Source organism: Neoarius graeffei, chromosome 24 (genome assembly GCF_027579695.1).
Source record: "Neoarius graeffei isolate fNeoGra1 chromosome 24, fNeoGra1.pri, whole genome shotgun sequence".
Classification (NCBI taxonomy): domain Eukaryota; kingdom Metazoa; phylum Chordata; class Actinopteri; order Siluriformes; family Ariidae; genus Neoarius; species Neoarius graeffei.
In genome coordinates this window covers 33,358,769-33,378,228 of record NC_083592.1, presented here as the reverse complement: position 1 = coordinate 33,378,228, position 19,460 = coordinate 33,358,769, and the positions used below count along the sequence as shown (strand labels likewise).

At 39.8% G+C, this 19,460-nt stretch overlaps 1 protein-coding gene across 1 annotated transcript in view; it reads left to right on the top strand.

Annotated features, from left to right (window-relative positions):
- The window catches only part of adgrv1 (adhesion G protein-coupled receptor V1), a 415,446-nt gene that overhangs the window by 153,798 nt on the left and 242,188 nt on the right, over nucleotides 1-19,460 (top strand). The window contains exons 49-62 of the mRNA XM_060907086.1: nucleotides 1,586-1,856; nucleotides 2,349-2,471; nucleotides 4,053-4,275; nucleotides 10,504-10,708; nucleotides 11,594-11,740; nucleotides 11,993-12,248; nucleotides 12,544-12,746; nucleotides 16,573-16,749; nucleotides 16,877-17,059; nucleotides 17,228-17,407; nucleotides 17,499-17,663; nucleotides 17,781-17,901; nucleotides 18,111-18,234; nucleotides 18,342-18,480. Of these exons, the coding sequence (XP_060763069.1) occupies nucleotides 1,586-1,856; nucleotides 2,349-2,471; nucleotides 4,053-4,275; nucleotides 10,504-10,708; nucleotides 11,594-11,740; nucleotides 11,993-12,248; nucleotides 12,544-12,746; nucleotides 16,573-16,749; nucleotides 16,877-17,059; nucleotides 17,228-17,407; nucleotides 17,499-17,663; nucleotides 17,781-17,901; nucleotides 18,111-18,234; nucleotides 18,342-18,480 (2,517 nt within the window). The remainder of the gene's footprint in view (nucleotides 1-1,585; nucleotides 1,857-2,348; nucleotides 2,472-4,052; nucleotides 4,276-10,503; nucleotides 10,709-11,593; nucleotides 11,741-11,992; nucleotides 12,249-12,543; nucleotides 12,747-16,572; nucleotides 16,750-16,876; nucleotides 17,060-17,227; nucleotides 17,408-17,498; nucleotides 17,664-17,780; nucleotides 17,902-18,110; nucleotides 18,235-18,341; nucleotides 18,481-19,460) is intronic.

Here is a 19,460-nt window from a genome sequence, read left to right as displayed (position 1 = left end):
ACCAACAGTATACTTATTACAGATGTGCAGAAGGGCATGTGCATGATTTTTGGGCATATTATTTTGTCCAACAAATGATAAACCGTGTGATCCATAGTTTATTCATGGAAATAAGGATTTTTTTTTTTTTAATGAAGTCGTCCTCATAAATTTTCATTTTGAGGCACATTGTATTGTATGAGCATATTGTATAAAAAAAGATACACAAATGTTGCCTGTATTCTGTTTCATGGCACCGAGTTGAAAACTTTGAACTAAAAGTATAGGAACACTAAAATACTTTTTCCACATTGGTTGAACCTTGATTCAATTTCTGTAATTAATATTTTTTTAAAAATGTGACTGAGATTGATGGTGAATTAGACGTGATAGTACAATTAACAGTTATTCCACGAAATCGAGTCGTACATGAACTGGTAGCCGATGAGGCGCGTAGCACCAACTTGGCTATAAGCCATGCACGACAAGATTGAGTGGAATAACTGTTTTATTCTATCCACATTCACTGGATTTTGAGAAGCAGAGCATTTTTATTTTTTGCAAATTCGATAAATAAAAACTTGATACAGGCGGCACGGTGGTGTAGTGGTTAGCGCTGTCGCCTCACACCAAGAAGGTCCGGGTTCGAGCCCTGTGGCCGGCGAGGGCCTTTCTGTGTGGAGTTTGCATGTTCTCCCCATGTCCGTGTGGGTTTCCTCCGGGTGCTCCGGTTTCCCCCACAGTCCAAAGACATGCAGGTTAGGTTAACTGGTGACTCTAAATTGACCGTAGGTGTGAATGTGAGTGTGAATGGTTGTCTGTGTCTATGTGCAGCCCTGTGATGACCTGGCGACTTGTCCAGGGTGTACCCCGCCTTTCACCCGTAGTCAGCTGGGATAGGCTCCAGCTTTACTGCGACCCTGTAGAAGGATAAAGCGGCTAGAGATAATGAGAGAGAGATGAGAAAAACTTGATACAAAATGGCCGACAAAATAATTTCCGCTTAGAATGTAAACAAACCGGCGACATGACAGTTACAATTTGTGAAGAATGTGATAATAATAATTCTTGAAAAATAAAAAAATGATACGTTCTTACCATGAAATACTTTCATTCCATATTTTGTTGGGGTTTTTTTTTTGTATTTTTGGGGGTTTTGTTTTCGAGTAGAGTTTTTATTTCATCCTCAGTTGGTTCAGCAACACGCTCCGCCATTTTGTTTTTCTCTACTCCCGGTATATGAGCTGATAACCTAGTAGTAGAGTAGCCAATCAGAGCGTGCGATTGCTCATATCCAGTGAATGTGGATAGAATAATGACTGATATTTCAAGAAACAATTCTAGTCAGTCATTTTTAATATATTCACACACAAGTCAGAAGCCAGAAAACTCAAAGAACGTAAATCAATGTGTTTTGCTATTGAGAAAAAAAATTAATTTAGCTTACTAAAATAAAAACCCGATATAGGTTCAAGGTTTCTTTTTTGTCATCAGAAACTGTGTACACGTACCCAGTAAGACAAAACAGTGTATCTCCATGTACCACGGTGCAACCAGATACCTTATTTATCTAGAAATTACAAAGTGCTAATCTTTCCTCTGTTAGGTGTTTGTGTGGACTGGAAGCTCTCTCTCCCTTCATCACACGCTGGAAATTCAGGACATCACTGCACTCTCATTCTCTCCCTTTACGCGAGCAAACAGGAACATCCAGCATTTAGTGGCATGCGGAGGCAGAAATTCATCCGGCTGCCTCGTCTACCAGTGGATTAACGGCAGCTTTCGAAACCCCCTGCCGCTAGCAATCAGTGCCAACGTCAAACAAGTGGAGTCCATAGACACGGGAGGGGCGACATTCCTGTTAGTTGTTACAGAAGGTAATTTTGTTTTGAAATGTTCAGAGAAGAAACTGCTGTGTAATTTTATGGACAATTGACCTCAGAAGTAGCAAGGTCAAGTGCAGGCTATGCATTGTTTCGCGGCTGAGTTCTCACCGTTTGAAGTCTGAGTGATGGAGGACAAACCAAACACGCACTGTGTTCTCAGGAAACTCCAGACATGTCGACTCCAATGCATATTTAGAATTGGGTTACACAGAACTATAGTGAGGCACCAGAACAGATCTTAAGCGTAGTAAATGGTTGATTCTCAGCCAGGCTTGTTTCGAAGACCGCAGTCAATCGAGACGTTTATAATTTTACCCACGGGTAGCAGTGGCAGTGCAGTCCCAGTCTGAACCACAGATACAGTACACTTGAGGCAAATGGGTGTGTGTGTGTGTGTGTGTTACACATATAATAAAACTCTACTTTCACTTCTAGCCTGAGTATGTCTGACTTAAAACGTGTTTCCTTTTTTTTTTTCCAAAGGCCCAAATCCCACATGCGAGGTGTTTTTATGGCGTTCTCAGCAACCCTTCTTTCAGCCAGCACAGTCCATTCCTTTCCTAGGCCTTTCTTCAGTCCATGCTTTCACTCCTCCATCTGGCATACGTATGTTTATATATTTTATCACTTTTGCTTTACATGTTGTCATACCAGATTAGTACAAATGAAGTCTTAAAGGACATGGGACATGGATTTTTTTCTGGGTATAATTATGTATAAAGGACATAAGAAATGCCATCTAAATCACTGCAGGGCGTCAAAAATGTGAAAATCATCACATTATTCAACTTTTTTATACATCAGCGTAAAACAATGATTCGTTAATTAGCTAAGCGGTCATGTGACCCGTGAAGTCACAAAAACTTTTCAAGGAGCCAGCGCTTGGGTATCTAATGTAAACAGGTTACCGAAATGGACACCATCGACAGTGATATTCCCAATGTTTCACAGAGATGTGAAGTTAGACCCTATCAATTCGAACCGATAGCTGGAAATTCACATGAACATAGATCTTGTCTTTACTCTGACGGGTCAGATGATTCTGAGAGTGAGAGTTCATTCAATCCCCATGAAACTGAAAGCGGTCGGCTCGATAACACTTCCTGGTAAGTTAAAAACAATTCTGCTCAAAGGCTAATGATCTGTTGAAAGAAGTATTATTTTTGTATCATACATTGAAAGTTCATCATAGATCTAGCTAAAGTCCGTTGCAAGCTAGTTTTTTTTTTGCTGATATTTTTCGAGATTGATTGAGATACAATGCTTCCAGAGTCCGAGATGAAAACATTCAAAATGGCGAAACGAGTCAGAATTTTGATAATCAATAATTGATACACCCAAAATTATAATACTAATCCTTACCGCATGAGGCCCATGGTAAAACCACACTTCCAGGAGGGGCTGCCGTCTGCCTCCCAAGCCGGCCGAGAGCGCTCCTCGTCGGGCACGGCCAGGCGGGCGAATGCCCTGGTCCGTCCGCCCTGTCTAAAAAATAATGGTACAACTCCGAGTGAAGGTATCAATGCGCTGTCGAAGCACGCAGAAGGTGTTAGTACGCCTGTCATTATAATGCGGACTTTCCATAGCATAGAAAATCGCCACGTTTCAATTTGTGTAACTGAACTTTGTTTCATGTCACTGGTCATATAAACCTATGTAAACAGGAAAAACGTGGAAGAGTTTGGTCGCATCTAACTACAGCCCCAAAAAATACCATTGGCCATACTGAGCCTAGCTACATTGCTAACAGGAGTAACAGCGCGTCTGACTGACTGGGAGGTCGCAATACACCATGATGTTCAATGTACGTTAAACACTCTAAAAACGAAACAATTTTCTTGTCATCCAAGACACAAAAACTATTTTGTCGCATTCATCATCATCACGATTCACACTTCTCCATATTCATCTACCCGCTTGTGCTGTACCCGAAAGTTTTTGTGACGTATGATCACGTGACAGCGGCTCTTCCGGTTGTAAAATATGCATATCTGAGCTCGAGCAGAAATGCCATATAATCATCACGAATATAACGATTTTGCTGAATTTAATAGATAATTTTGTATTTGTTGATGCAATTATTTCATATTTTTAATGGAAAGAAACTGATATAGCGTGCATTTATGTTTCATGTCCCATGTCCTTTAAACAGTCGTGCAGCATACTAAGAGTGTATGTATTTCTCAGCACATCTCTTTCTTGCTGGAACCAATGACTCAGCGCTGTACATGTGGAAGCCTGAACTGATCCACTTCACTAAAGTCCTAAAGTCTTCACCAGCCCAGCAGTTCCTCTATCTGCCCGTCCTGTCCCTTAATGTGACAAAGAGTCTGATCATAGCTACAGAAGGATCAGATTCTGTCATATATGAGTTGATCTCCGTGTCCAACCAGTCTGACTTCATCCCCCGGTACAGTACATAAAGTAACTGATTCATCATAGCTATTGTATTCGAACAGCAGCATGATGCATGCATTGCTCATGAGATATACACTTTCAATATTGTAAACATTATTATCTTGTTCTTTGTTGATGTTTTGACTTGTTGTGAGAGCAGTATTTTTTACTAGATGATCAATAATTTAAAAAAAAAGCAATCGAGTAGTCATCTGTTATGCAGTTAAAGCAAAAAAACTGATTGAGGACATTTCTAATTTTAGTCCATTTCATTAGTGAAGTTAAACGCAGCTGTTGATGTTGTCAGTTCAATGAAATACTATATATGTGCATTCAGGATGTAATACAGTGACACTAACTGTATCGTCATCTGTTTAGTCTTCCAGTAATCTGTATATGTATTTGGGTTTAACCTAAAGTGGGTGTGGCCTAAATCAGAAGGTTTTTTTTGTTTGTTTGCTTTTTTTTTTTTATTAAATATGAACCTTACTATTATGCTTCTGAAAACACTGGGGAAAAAATCCCAGAGGTAGAAACGCCAGTACTGTTAGCATGGAGTGTGAATTTCTCCTCTGACAGTTCCTCAACCTCAGCTACATCACTCAAGTTCATATTCGACCACTAGCTTACACCCACACGAAAAGAGTTGCAGTGTATAGAATGCCAGTCCCGATACTCACCTCTAATCTCAACAAAATCAGAAGAAGAAAAAGAAGAAGAACTAGATAGAGACTGGGACTAAAATCACAGTAATTTGCGCTAGCTGACCTTGTCAATTGCTGGTCAAGGAAAAATTGTTCCCTGCTGCCCTGAACAACAACAAACAAAACTAATTGAAAAAAAATCATGAAAACTGACAGTGTTACTGTGTAAGTGATTGAAAAAAATCCCGTTTTTCACAGATCATTCCGGTTTGGTGATCCAGATCGGCACCAAAAGTCATAGCAACGTAATTCAGCCCAGAGGTATTCTTCATGGGCGGCACGGTGGTGTAGTGGTTAGCACTGTCGCCTCACAGCAGGAAGGTTCTGGGTTTGAGCCCAGTGGCCGACCAGGGCCTTTTTGTGTGGAGTTTGCATGTTCTCCCCATGTCTGTGTGGGTCTCCTCCAAAGACATGCAGGTTAGGTTAACTGGTGACTCTAAATTGACCGTAGGTGTGAATGTGAGTGTGAATGGTTGTCTGTGTCTATGTGTCAGCCCTGCGATGACCTGGCGACTTGTCCAGGGTGTACCCTGCCTCTCGCCCATAGTCAGCTGGGATAGGCTCCAGCTTACCCTCGACCCTACACAGGATAAGCAGTTATGGATAATAGATGGATGGATGGTATTCTTCATGTGAAATTTGGTGATGATTGGTTGAAAACTGAGGGAGAAATAGTGTCCTAAAGAATGTTAGGAGAATAATAATAAAGTAGAAAAATCCTGAGTGAGAGTCACAATTTGTGTTCCCACCGCTAAGCGCAAATTAATAATAATAATAACTAGACAGGGACACTCTAACGAGTGCAAACCCCGCCTTTTCCCTATTAAAATACATTGGGCGAAAATTTCGAAGTTCTGCCATGACCTTGACCTTTGACCTTTGACCTCCAAAATTTAATGGTTTCCTTCCTGGGTGATTGGCAACACATGTACAAAATTTGGTCCAAATCGATCCATTGGTTCTTGAGATATCTTACAGACAGACAGACAGACAGACAGATACACACACACACACAGACTGACGCAGGTGAAAATAATAACCCCTCCAACTACTGTCGGCGGGGTTAATAATAACCCCTCCGACTACTGTCGGCGGGGTTAATAATTCTACTCTGTAAAGGTTCCCCCAGCTGGAACGGCTTCTCGAGACCAATGCCCTCGTGCCACCTGCAGAATTCTGGGGCGAAAAAACACAGCGAAAAAAACAGACCAGAAAACCAGAGATTGGCCGTTTATTCACAGCTTTTTCACCAAAGATAAAATATTCCAAACAACCTTTTATAACATCCCAAAAAGCTGTTTATCTTTCTGAAGGCTGTGTTGTGTCTTGTGTCTGTCGAATATGTGTGTGTGCGCAGATGTGTGTGTGATGTGTGTGTGTGTGTGTGTGTGTGTGTGTGTGTGTGTGTGTGAGAGAGGGGTGTGTGTGTGTGTGTGTGTGTGCATGAATGTGTGTGTGTGTGCATGAATGTGTGTGTGTGTGCGTTATGTGTGTGCGTATGTGAATGTGTGAATGTGTTGATATCTTGTGCTAAGTCAGAAAATCACATCTTAATTCCATCAATATGTATGTGTGTGAGTAAAACCTTGAATCAATCATAAGCAAAATATACCTTGGATCAATCATAAGCAAAATATTTCATATCAACGGATGTTTTTTAACAACTCAGCAACTCAGCATTTACGCACGTCAAAGCGCGAGATGTTTTTTACGACAATTTTAAAGAAAGACACTATGTTTAGTCTAGCAAGTGTCCACTGGACGAAGGTCAAGTTACACAGGAATAGTTTAAAATCACTGTTATAGTACATGCAATAGTCTAAAATAATAAAGGATCTTCAAAAGCTCTAAAATATTAAAATTAGATTCTGCATTCTAAAACTATAAAACTAACTTAAATCACTTAATGCAGCTTTAAATCTAACATTCAATTATTTCAATTTCAAATTCAACACTGAAGAGACTGGTTAAATCTAATAATCCTAAATCACGTGTAGCTATAAAACTAACTTAAATCATGGCTTTAAATCCTAACATACTCATTGATATGTCTGTCCCCACTGAAAAAAACACTTCTCTAAAAACTACAGAAAAACTCTCCAAATACAAAGATCTAGAAATAGAAATTGAGAGAAGGTGGGGTATGAAGACCACAACCATACCAGTGGTACTCTCGGTCAATAGGTGCTCTTGGTCTGGTCAAGAATGGGATTGAAAAATACACCATCAAAATCCCTGGTAACATCAAGATACAAGAAATTCAGAAGATCATCCTCCTCGGCACTGTTCACATATTAAGGAGGACCTTATCTATCAAGTAGATCCATGACACCCTCATGGTAACCAAAAGTCCAAGGGTTGGACTCGGCTTTATGAGTGAACAGAACAGGACATTAAAGAAAAACTTATAATAATAATAACAAGTGTTTCCAGGTAAAACAAACCTTGCCCGGTAGCACTTTTGATGAATATGAAGGAAGATATCATGAAAAAAAATAGGTACCCTATAGGTACATGTCTAAAAGTCTAAAGTCCTTCCCGCACCGTATGGCGCATTAGGCGGCGCCGAGCTCCATTTCTGTAGCCCTCTGCCTCTCACCCATCACATAGCTAGGGTTACAGTGGGGGGCTGGTCCTCTGGTAACCACAAGAGTTTGACTCCCCACTCACATCTGTATTGCAGTGTGCCTTGCCAGACGGCAGTAGGTGCCATTTTTATGATGGTCTTTGGTATGACCCGATCTCCCGATCGAGAGGCAGACACACTAACCACTAGGCCAACTCGTGGTTGGTACATGTGGCTACTGCTTATAAATAAAATTGTTTTCTGATCCCATGTCCATACAGTAAATATAGCATATACTGTATATTTAATCTATGAGGCAGTAGCTACAAAAATGAAGCGTAATCCAAAAATGAACAATTTAAAAATCACAGAAGTAAAATATACCAAGTGTCTGTACTTTATTATTCTACTCTTACTTCTTACAGTTCTCGAAACTGAAACCTCTGAACCGAGGCTGACATACACACGCTGTCACCATGACTGAAACTCTTATTTCCCGGAAATGGCCCGGCGCTAGAGCTCAGTGGAACGCACTTTCCCTCTGTATTACAACCCCAATTCCAAAAAAGTTGGGACAAAGTACAAATTGTAAATAAAAACGGAATGCAATGATGTGGAAGTTTCAAAATTTCATATTTTATTCAGAATAGAACATAGATGACATATCAAATGTTTAAACTGAGAAAATGTATCATTTAAAGAAAAAAATTAGGTGATTTTAAATTTCATGACAACAACACATCTAAAAAAAGTTGGGACAAGGCCATGTTTACCACTGTGAGACATCCCCTTTTCTCTTTACAACAGTCTGTAAACGTCTGGGGACTGAGGAGACAAGTTGCTCAAGTTTAGGGATAGGAATGTTAACCCATTCTTGTCTAATGTAGGATTCTAGTTGCTCAACTGTCTTGGGTCTTTTTTGTCGTATCTTCCGTTTTATGATGCGCCAAATGTTTTCTATGGGTGAAAGATCTGGACTGCAGGCTGGCCAGTTCAGTACCCGGACCCTTCTTCTACGCAGCCATGATGCTGTAATTGATGCAGTATGTGGTTTGGCATTGTCATGTTGGAAAATGCAAGGTCTTCCCTGAAAGAGACGTCGTCTGGATGGGAGCATATGTTCCTCTAGAACCTGGATATACCTTTCAGCATTGATGGTGTCTTTCCAGATGTGTAAGCTGCCCATGCCACACGCACTAATGCAACCCCATACCATCAGAGATGCAGGCTTCTGAATTGAGCGCTGATAACAACTTGGGTCGTCCTTCTCCTCTTTAGTCCGAATGACACGGCGTCCCTGATTTCCATAAAGAACTTCAAATTTTGATTCGTCTGACCACAGAACAGTTTTCCACTTTGCCACAGTCCATTTTAAATGAGCCTTGGCCCAGAGAAGACGTCTGCGCTTCTGGATCGTGTTTAGATACGGCTTCTTCTTTGAACTATAGAGTTTTAGCTGGCAATGGAGGATGACACGGTGAATTGTGTTCACAGATAATGTTCTCTGGAAATATTCCTGAGGCCATTTTGTGATTTCCAATACAGAAGCATGCCTGTATGTGATGCAGTGCTGTCTAAGGGCCCGAAGATCACAGGCACCCAGTATGGTTTTCCGGCCTTGACCCTTACGCACAGAGATTCTTCCAGATTCTCTGAATCTTTTGATGATATTATGCACTGTAGATGATGATATGTTCAAACTCTGCACTTTTACACTGTTGAACTCCTTTCTGATATTGCTCCACTATTTGTTGGCGCAGAATTAGGGGGATTGGTGATCCTCTTCCCATCTTTACTTCTGAGAGCCGCTGCCACTCCAAGATGCTCTTTTTATACCCAGTCATGTTAATGACCTATTGCCAATTGACCTAATGAGTTGCAATTTGGTCCTCCAGCTGTTCCTTTTTTGTACCTTTAACTTTTCCAGCCTCTTATTGCCCCTGTCCCAACTTTTTTGAGATGTGTTGCTATCATGAAATTTCAAATGAGCCAATATTTGGCATGAAATTACAAAATGTCTCACTTTCGACATTTGATATGTTGTCTATGTTCTATTGTGAATACAATATCAGTTTTTGAGATTTGTAAATTATTGCATTCCGTTTTTATTTACAGTTTGTACTTTGTCCCAACTTTTTTGGAATTGGGGTTGTAAGTATAAACATGTCTGAGAGCGATTTCTTTAGTCCATTTATTTTGAATGGTGAACTGAATTGTATACACTCACCGGCCATTTTAATCGGAACACGTGTGTGCGCAGTGTGCAATTGTTACACTCTTACATTCTTACAGCACGATGACGTAGTGGCTACAGCCTCTATATGAGGCAGTAGCCACAACAAAAACGATTTTGGCCACCTTGGTGACCTTGACCAGATGACCCTCAAAATGTTGGAGGTTCTATTTGAGACCAACGCCCATCTATCCTGAAAGTTTCATGAAGATTGATCCAGCCGTTTTCCCGTAATATTGTTAACAAAAAAACAAAGAAACCTGACCGAAAACAATACCTCGCCCCCTGGTGGACTCCGTCCCATAATAATAATAATAATAATAATAATAATAATATCTGCATTTGTATCTATTTAGAACACATTATCTGTTCATTGAAAATAATGTATTTACATCTCTACTGTGTCTGATATTACACAATTTAAGAACATAGCAATTCTTGAAAAGCATTCTCGTGGATGAGCTGGTGGCTCAGCTGAAATAGCTGATTCTGAAACTGAGAGCACGCAGCATGAAGCTCATCAACAGAGCCCTCCTTATAGCACAGTGACCAGCCAGTGGATGAAGGGTGTTATTTCTACTGCTGCGTCTGGGAACTTTTTCCATGCTGACGAGTCAACAAGTCCTCCAATCTGTGCAACCATTAATTCTTAGCTTATATGCATTATTAACTGTACTTGTTTCAGTTTCTTATGTCACGATAAGAAGTGAGAAAAAGTTTCGTTTTGTTCCCGTTTAGTTCTGCTGAGCTCTTCTTCCAGCCAGGAGTGAGTGAATTAGAGATAGCTGTGAACATAATCAATGACGATACTCCAGAAGTGGAAGAACGTTTCCATGTGAGCCTCAAGAACCCTAAAGGCGGTGCTGAGATTGGCTTTCGTGGCCAAGTCACTGTGATTATCCCAGCTAATGATGATGCCTATGGCATTATTGGCTTTGCCCAGGTATGACATACTGTTAAACAGTGCATACTGACTGAGTGCAGCTCATTAATGAAACTATTTCAATAAATATACCTCGATTATAGATTAGCAAGTTTTAGACAGCTGTTTATGTATGAAAAGGCTAATGGTACGTTCACACCAAAAGCAGCGAGAGCATTAAAATTTGCTCATTCACTGGATTTTGAGAAACCGAGCATTTAAATTTTTATTTTTTGCAAATTCGATAAATAAAAACTTTATGCAAAACGTCCGACGAAATCATTCCGCTTAGAATGTAAACAAACCGGTGAAATGACAGTAGCAATTTGTAAAAAATGTGATTAATAATAATAATAGTTCTTGAAAAATAAAGATATACGTTCTTCCCATGAAATACTTTCATTCCATATTTTGTTGCTTTTTATTTTTTTATTTTGGGGGTTTTGTGTTCAGGTAGAGTTTTTATTTCGTCCTCGGTTGGTTCAGTAACACGCTCCGCCATTTTGTTTTTCTCTACTCATGGTATATGAGCTGATATCCTCGTAGTAGAGTAGCCAATCAGAGTGTGCAATTGCTTATATCCAGTGAATGTGGATAGAATAAAAAAAATATATATATAATATATATATATATATATATATATACACACATACCTGTACGTACATGAACTATGTTCTAAGTTATAATACCATGCCAAGTTTAGATTCGCTGATTGAGAATATGACCTATGAAACTGAACTGTAACTTTGCTTCCTTTTTTTTTAATATACTTCTTTCAAATGGTAACATACTGTATGTATATGAAACCAGGCCATGAAGTATCAGGCATTTGTAGGCTGCTATATAAAGAGTTTGACCATCTTTAAGCTCTGTTAAACCTTTCACCCACCTTGTGTTTGTGGCCAGAACTCTCTGTCTCTGGAGGTGGATGAGTTGGAAATTGATAACCCATTCTCTCTGAGTTTGGAGAGGAGGAGAGGCACTTTTGGAAGGCTCACTGTGCATTGGGCAGCCAGTGGAAGCCTGGAGGACATTTTCCCAACATCAGGAGTGGTGAGATTTTATAAAGCAGGAGCTGAAAACAAATGATAGCTGTCATTCTGGTATGAAAATCATCAGTGGGCCAGTATCAAAAGTAATATATCCTGATATGATTTGTGTGAATCGTGAGCCATTTCAGAAGGCTTTGTAACAGTGCCAAGTTCTCATTCACTCCAGTAACAAGCCAATAGATTTTAGCGTTACTAATTCTTCTCACAGGCTAATGGCAATGGTAGTTCATTCTTTTTATTTTTGTTTTCCTAGGTGACGTTTACAGAAAGTCAGACTGTAGCCACCATCTCACTGACTGTATTAGCTGACAATATTCCAGAACTAGCAGAGAAAGTGGCTATCACCCTAACAGATGTCATAACAGTTGGAGTTGTGGATCCATCCACAAGAGCTGTGATCGACCCACAACGTGCCAGAGCCGAGGTCACCATCAAGGCTAATGGCTCTCCGTATGGAGTGATCGGATGGCACCTAGACTCCCAGTATTTCATCACAAGCGAGCCTCCAAGTAAATCACCTCTGAGCATATTTTGGCCAAACTAATATCATTAAGGGCGCCTTGACACATATAATAGCCTCAACCCACGTTATTGTGGTGCACCACAAAGAGTCAAGGCTCTCATTTTCTGCCATTACGATGAATGAATTGCTGAGAAATATGCAAATAGCTTGCACAGATCTTCACATACATATGTTTCATTCAAATGGAGGAAAATAACATAACAATGAATCTGTGCACAACCTCATCATTTTTACCCTTGAGCCCAGATGTTCAGATTTCTCTTTCATCTTTCTGCTTGTAGAAAGCCCAAGCAATATCACACTGAGCATTGTGAGAGATCAGGGAGCATCTGGGGATGTGGTGGTCCACTATACAACCAAACCTGCGCTCTCATTGCCATTGGTCAGTCAAGCCAGTGAGGGTCAGGACTACATCGCCAAACAGGATAGAGTCATCATGATGGAAAATGCAACTGTTGTCCTCGTAACTATCACCATCTTACCGGTAATTAGTTCATCACTCTTTCCACGCGACAAAACAAAATGTTTTACAATGTACTATTTACTTAGGCTTCCTCAAATTTGAACCAAATTAGGATCTTTATTTGGGATCTTAGGTTCACACACACTGTAAGAATTTGCATATCACATATAACTTCTTGTATTATTTAGGAGAGCAAGTACAGAGATGTTCCTAGGCCATTTTTTATGCTTATTTGGCATTTAAAAATATTGTAATATTTAAATAAAGACTAAAACATTATCGGGCATGCTGTTATAGAAAAATAATCAACAATGTGGTGGTGTAACGGGACCCGATGCCAGTGTTATAGTCGAGTCACTAAACCTCGAGTCCGAGTCCAGTCTCAAATCCCCAGTGTTCAAGTCCAAGTCATTAAAGAAAATTTCAAGTCGAGTCCACTATTGATCCGAGTCGAGTCTGAGAACAAGACTCCAACTGCACCATGTGACGGTGGCTGTTGCTGCCTTTATGTGAAAGCGTCTCTGCTACTGTGTTGGACTAACGTTACTGCTCAACTGCTCCATTTTAGTTAATAGGCTACAGATAAAAAGCTTGTTCATCGCTCAGCAAGCCCCGCCCACTATCAACAGGGCAAATAACATGAGAGAGGGTTAACACTAGCTAGTTCATTGCTCAGCAAGCCCCGCCCACTATCAACAGAGCAATGAACATAGCATGTCACCTCCTTTTCTGGGTGGAGTCTTGCCAAATGACGATTGAAGTTTGAGGTTGTTCCCGTCATCTCCTCGATAGTTCTTCTACACATGGAACACACAGCAGTGCATTTTTTCCCACTGCACGAGAAGTCCGTATAAGCAAAACGGACAATCCTAGGGGCTTCTCTCCAGGCATTTTAGCGCCATTAACGTTAGTTTGTTCCTGAACATGACGTATGAACAGGTGAATGTGCATTCTCTTGCACAAAATTAGGATAAAAATTAATGTAGATATAAATATAAATATCTTATGCCAAATTATTATGGCATGGTACAAAAAAATTAAGAAAAAATCAGAGCCCTCGTCTCCAATTTACGAGTCCAAATGCAGTTAATGCACGAGTCCGAGTCCAAGTCCATATATGTCAACCTATACAGAATGTCCGTATTTTATACGGATTTGATTCAATAAACGTAGTATACGGGTGTACAAATAAAGTTATAAGGATTCTTTAATAAAAACTTCAATATTTATTTAGAGCTATAATCAATTCCCATGATGATAAAAGAGCGCATAACATTTACAAACGTACTGTACACCACAGAAAGCACAAACAGCCAGTAAAGAGTCTTATGAAATCGCATGTTATCTTGTGGTAGCGAGACTTCGTTCCACTTTTGATCATGTGCACACCGCATTGCGAGAATCCCGCCAACCGGGAAGTAACATTTTGTTTGAAATGCGTATTTCCACCTGAGCGACTTTCACTAGCGACTGAAAAGATTCTGAATGGGCACTCCGGCAAGATCAACACAGACACTTGCTGTGACATGCAGCCTAGTGAGGTATTGGTGCAGACTGCTAAAAAAGCTGTCATGGAGTACAATTCAGAACACTAGAATGACACTTTGTGTTTTTGTCAAACATTGGAGCTTTGTATTCATTCTGAAGGTTTATTGTTATTAATATTGAATAAAAAGTAACTGGGATATATCATTGTTAATTATCATTCAAATTTTAGGTAAATTATTTTAATTTGCATCTTATACGGATTTTATAAGGGAAATACGGATTTTGGAGGCTGGTTATACAGGTTTGATTGACCAAAGGTTGACATGTATGCAGGTCATCAGCGCTCAAGTCCAAGTCAAGTCACAAGTCTTTAAAATTAGGGCACAAGTCAGACTCAAGTCCGAGTCCTGGACTCGAGTACTACAAGCCTGCCTGATGCAAAGCAGAATTATTTTACTACCTCATATTTAATTATTTATATATCTATATAACAGCATGTCTGAAGCTATTTTATTCCTCTCGTACCCCAGCAATTTACCAACAATTAAATATTTTATTTATTATATAATGACAAGTTGTGCTTTTTTTTATCCATTTAAAGTTACATTTAATGTTCTGGAAGAACCACAAAACAAGTTATCACATATGTTATAGCAGCACAACCTCTTTATTTTTCCTTTTCTTTCTCCCTTTTTATAGACAAAAAAAATAGCTTATATTACTGAGGACCTGCAAATTGGAAAGACCTCTGTGCTGAAGATTTTCCATCTTGTAACACTTAAAAAACAGCTTTTACAAGACCCTGACACCAGAGACTCATTCCAAAAATGCTAAATGATCGTCTCCTCACAGAAAACTTGAGCAGTGTTGAGTTTTAAAACACATTTTTTAATCCATTCTTTACATTCCTGTGTAAGTTATTACGGCAGAATAATAACAAATTACAACAAATTAATACATTAATAAATTAGTACAGTGTATTAATTTAAACCAGAATGACTGCTATGTATTATGAAGAGTGAATCAACACCTTCTGACCAATCAGAATCGAGCATATAATATTATCGTGGTATAACACAGTTTAATGGAATAAATTACACATTCAGGGATGCTTTAATCAGAAAAGCCATTTTCTAAACTAGAAGGGCACTCTATAGAGTGAATACCTCCACCAAGCCGCATTTAACAGTTATCCCATGAAATCGAGTCGTACATGAGCTGATAGCCGACGAGGCGCGTAGCACCAAGTTGGTTATAAACCATGAATGACGAGATTGAGTGGAATAACTGTTTTATTCCATCCACATTCACTGGATTTTGAGAAACAGAGCATTTTTATTTTTTAAATTCGATAAATAAAAACTTCATAGAAAAAATCCGATAAAATCATTTACGCTTCGAATGTAAACAAACCGGTGAAATGACAGCAGAAATTTGTGAAAAATGCTGTAATAATAATCTTGAAAAATACAAAAAGATACGTTCTTCCCATCAAATACTTTTATTCCATATTTTGTTGCTTTTTTTGTGTTTTTTTGGGGTTTTGTTTTCAAGTAGACTTTTTATTTTGTCCTCGGTTGGTTCAGCAGCATGCTCTGCCATTTTGTTTTTCTCTACTCATGGTATCTGAGCTGATATCCTAGTAGTAGAGTAGCCAATCAGAGCCCGTGATTGCTCATATCCAGTGAATGTGGACAGAATAAATTAGAATATCCAGATGTTTACTATGTTTACATACAAAGCTGGATTTTCATCAAAATCTAAGCAATTGTTCGTTGGCCCATGGCTTAAGTTTCCTCAAAATTTCATCAAAATCTGTTCACTACTTTTTGAGTTATATTTGGAACAGGCAAACAAACAAACAAACAGAGGCGAAAATATAACCTCCTCCCACAAAGTTGGTGGAGGTAATAATCATTCATTCATTGTTGGCATTTGTGGTATTTTAAGTGATACTGTATATTTTTTGAGTAAGATGGGTTTTTTTTTACTCCTGGTGTCACAGTTTTCAGATCTCTCAGGCCATCTAGTCTATGCTGTAACAAAGCTGTTGGTTTAAGTTGTTGAACAAAGAATCTGTTTTTTCCAGCCACGGTAATCATCAAAATCACTAAAACTTTAACTTTTTAAACATTTCCTGGAAAAGATCTTTCCCTTCTGCAAATTGCAGTGATTGTTGAGTATTTTACCCTCAGTCCTTTCAAGCTTCTTGAGTTTGGTTTGGACTGAGAGGACCCAATTGTGTCTCCTGGCAGACGATGACATACTTTAGTAGAATGACTGCTGTTTTAATTCTGAGCTGTTGACGCCTCATGATTTTGAAGTCAGATGTTCCTTCGGTGCTTGTGTATCATCACAGGATGATATTCCAGAATTGGCTGAGACATTTTTGGTGAACATCACTGGTGTGGAGTTGATGGGAGATGAGAGCAGAGCAGGCCAGCCCAGAATCAGGAGGCCAGGAATGGAGATTGCTGAGATCATCATTCAAGAAAACGATGACCCCAGAGGAGTCCTTCAGTTTAATGTGTCTAAGGTGTCATATTCATTCATTAACCATCTTCTATTTACACAAACAAAATTAATGCATGTGTAAGAGATGCTCGTAGTTTGGGTAGTTGGGTGCTTTTTCCATTAATCATGAAGCACATCTGTATTTTCAGGATGCATCTGGATTAGTGTTTGCCTATGAGGTTCCTCCACCTGGTAATGTCCTTTATCTACCAGTAGTGAGGCTTGCTGGTTTGACTGGTCGGCTCGTGTTATACTGGGAAGCTCAAGCAGTCATTGCCACTATTGACGACTTCACCCCGTATTCAGGCAACCTCACATTTCAAGATGGACAGGTGTAGATTGGAATCTACAATTTTACATATGACCTCTGTTCATAATCTGAAACCCAGACTATGCATAAATTAAAGCTGTTGACAATCTCCAAATCTCCAATGTGTTTATTTTGTAGTATATGAAATAAGAAATTGTCCAATATTATTCAATCTCGACTGTCTTCCTAGGCAAGCGCCATGATCGAGATCACTATTATTGACGACACTGTTGTAGAGCCTATGGAAACTTTTCTCGTCAAACTCACGCACGTGATAGGGGGAGCCAGACTGGGAACCGACACTTCTGTTCTGGTCAACATCCCAGCCAATGACTCACCTCTGGGTCGCTTTGGATTCCAGGAACTAACAGTATGTATGAAATAATGATACTACTGTACTTGATGATCTCTGCACATGCCTTATGACTTATATGCCTTAAAATGATGATCTTGTTCTCCAGCTTACTGTCTCTGAGCCCCAGTTTCCTGATGACCCTGCATCCATGGCGAATCTGACAGTGGTGCGAAGTTCAGGGGGAGAGGGAACAGTGTATCTCATCTGGCTCTTGGAACAGCAGGGGAGAGATGATCTTCAACCTCATAATGGGTCCCTTGTGTTTAATGGGGTATGTTTTTGGAGTCCCTGCTGGTGGAAATTTATCAAGCATCCTCTATTAGTCATTTAATCCTCCATCATCATCATCATCATCATCATCATCATCTTGTCTTCTTATTCTGTCCAGAGTGAGTCGAGAAAGTCTGTGGTGATCCAGGCTTTGGCTGATGCAGTACTGGAGGGTGAAGAGAGGTTCACAGTCCAGCTTCTCTCTGCCAGAAATGAGGCTGTCATTGACCCCACAAGAAGTGAGTGTTTACACTATTGTAGTAATCATAGTGCGTCAGCATAACTGCATTTCTGGCATAATCTCGAAAGCTTCTCAGAGCCCATGAAGGCCATCAGATGAGTGTTGATGTGTCCTCATGATACTTCTACAGAGATTTTGCAGAGATCATGACTTATAGACGCTGAAAATTCAATTACCGCTTGTTAATTTTCATGTTTGCTCCATTAGACCTGGCCACGATTGTGATTCGGGCTGACCTTGGAGCTCTAGGCATCATTGGCGTTGCTGACTCTTCCAGGAACGTACTTATCGGAGAACCTCAGGGCATGTACAATGGCACAGCTCTCATTAGGTACAACTTCACCGCCCTGTTTTGTCATTGTTGTTGTCATTTTATATTTCACTTAACTGTTGAATAATATGGCGTGTGTATGTCTGTGTGTGTGTATGGTGTTACAGTCTTGTCAGAGGGCCAGGTATTTTTGGTGAGATTGAGATATATTGGAATATTACACCCGCCATCGCTGGTGAGTTTGTGGAAAACTCAGGGAAAGTTATCATGAGAGATCTCCAGTCTGCTGCAACCATTCAGCTGATGGTAAGAGAACCAAAATACGACCCCAGTTCCAAAAAAGTTGGGATGCTGTGTAAACTATAAATAAAAACAGAATGTGATAATTCGTAAATCATGGAAACCCTATATACAAAGACAACATGTCAAATGTTGAAACTGAGAAATTTTATTGTTTTTTGAAAAATGTATGCTCATTTTGAATTTGATGACAGCAACACATTTCAGAAAAGTTGGAACAGGGCCATGTTTACCACTGTGTTGCATCACCTCTACTTTTAACAACACTCTGTAAATGTTTGGGAACTGAGGAGACCAATTGCTGTAGTTTTGAAAGAGAAATGTTGTCTCATTCTTGCCTGATATACAGTTTCAGTTGCTCAACAGTTTGAGGTCTCCTTGGTCGTATTTTGCACTTCACAATGCGCCAGATGTTTTAAATGGGAGACAGGTCTGGACTGCAGGCAGGCCAGTTTAGCACCCTGACTCTTTTACTACAGATCCATGTAGTTTTAATATGCGCAGAAAGTGGTTTGGCATTGTCTTGCTGAAAGAAGGAAGGCCTTCCCTGAAAAAGATTTTGTCTGGATGGCAGCATATTGCTCTGAAATGTGTCGATATCATTCAGCATTAATGATGCCTTCCCAGATGTACAAGCTACCCATGTCACGTGCACTAATGCACCCTCATACTGTACCATCACAGATGCTGGCTTTTGAACTGTGAACTGATAACAAGCCGGATGGGCCCTCGACTCTTTAGCCTGGAGGACGTGGTGTCCATGATTTCTAAAGAGAATTTCTATTTTTGATTCTTCAGATCTCGGGACAATTTTCCACTTTGCCTCAGTCCATCTTAAAAGAGCTCGGGCCCAGAGAAGGTGGTGGTGTTTCTGGATATTGTTTTTATCTGGTTGTAACTTGCATTTGTGGTTACAGTAATGAACCGTTTTCACAGACAGTGGTTTTCTGAAGTGTTCCTGAGCCCATACAGTGATTTCCACTACA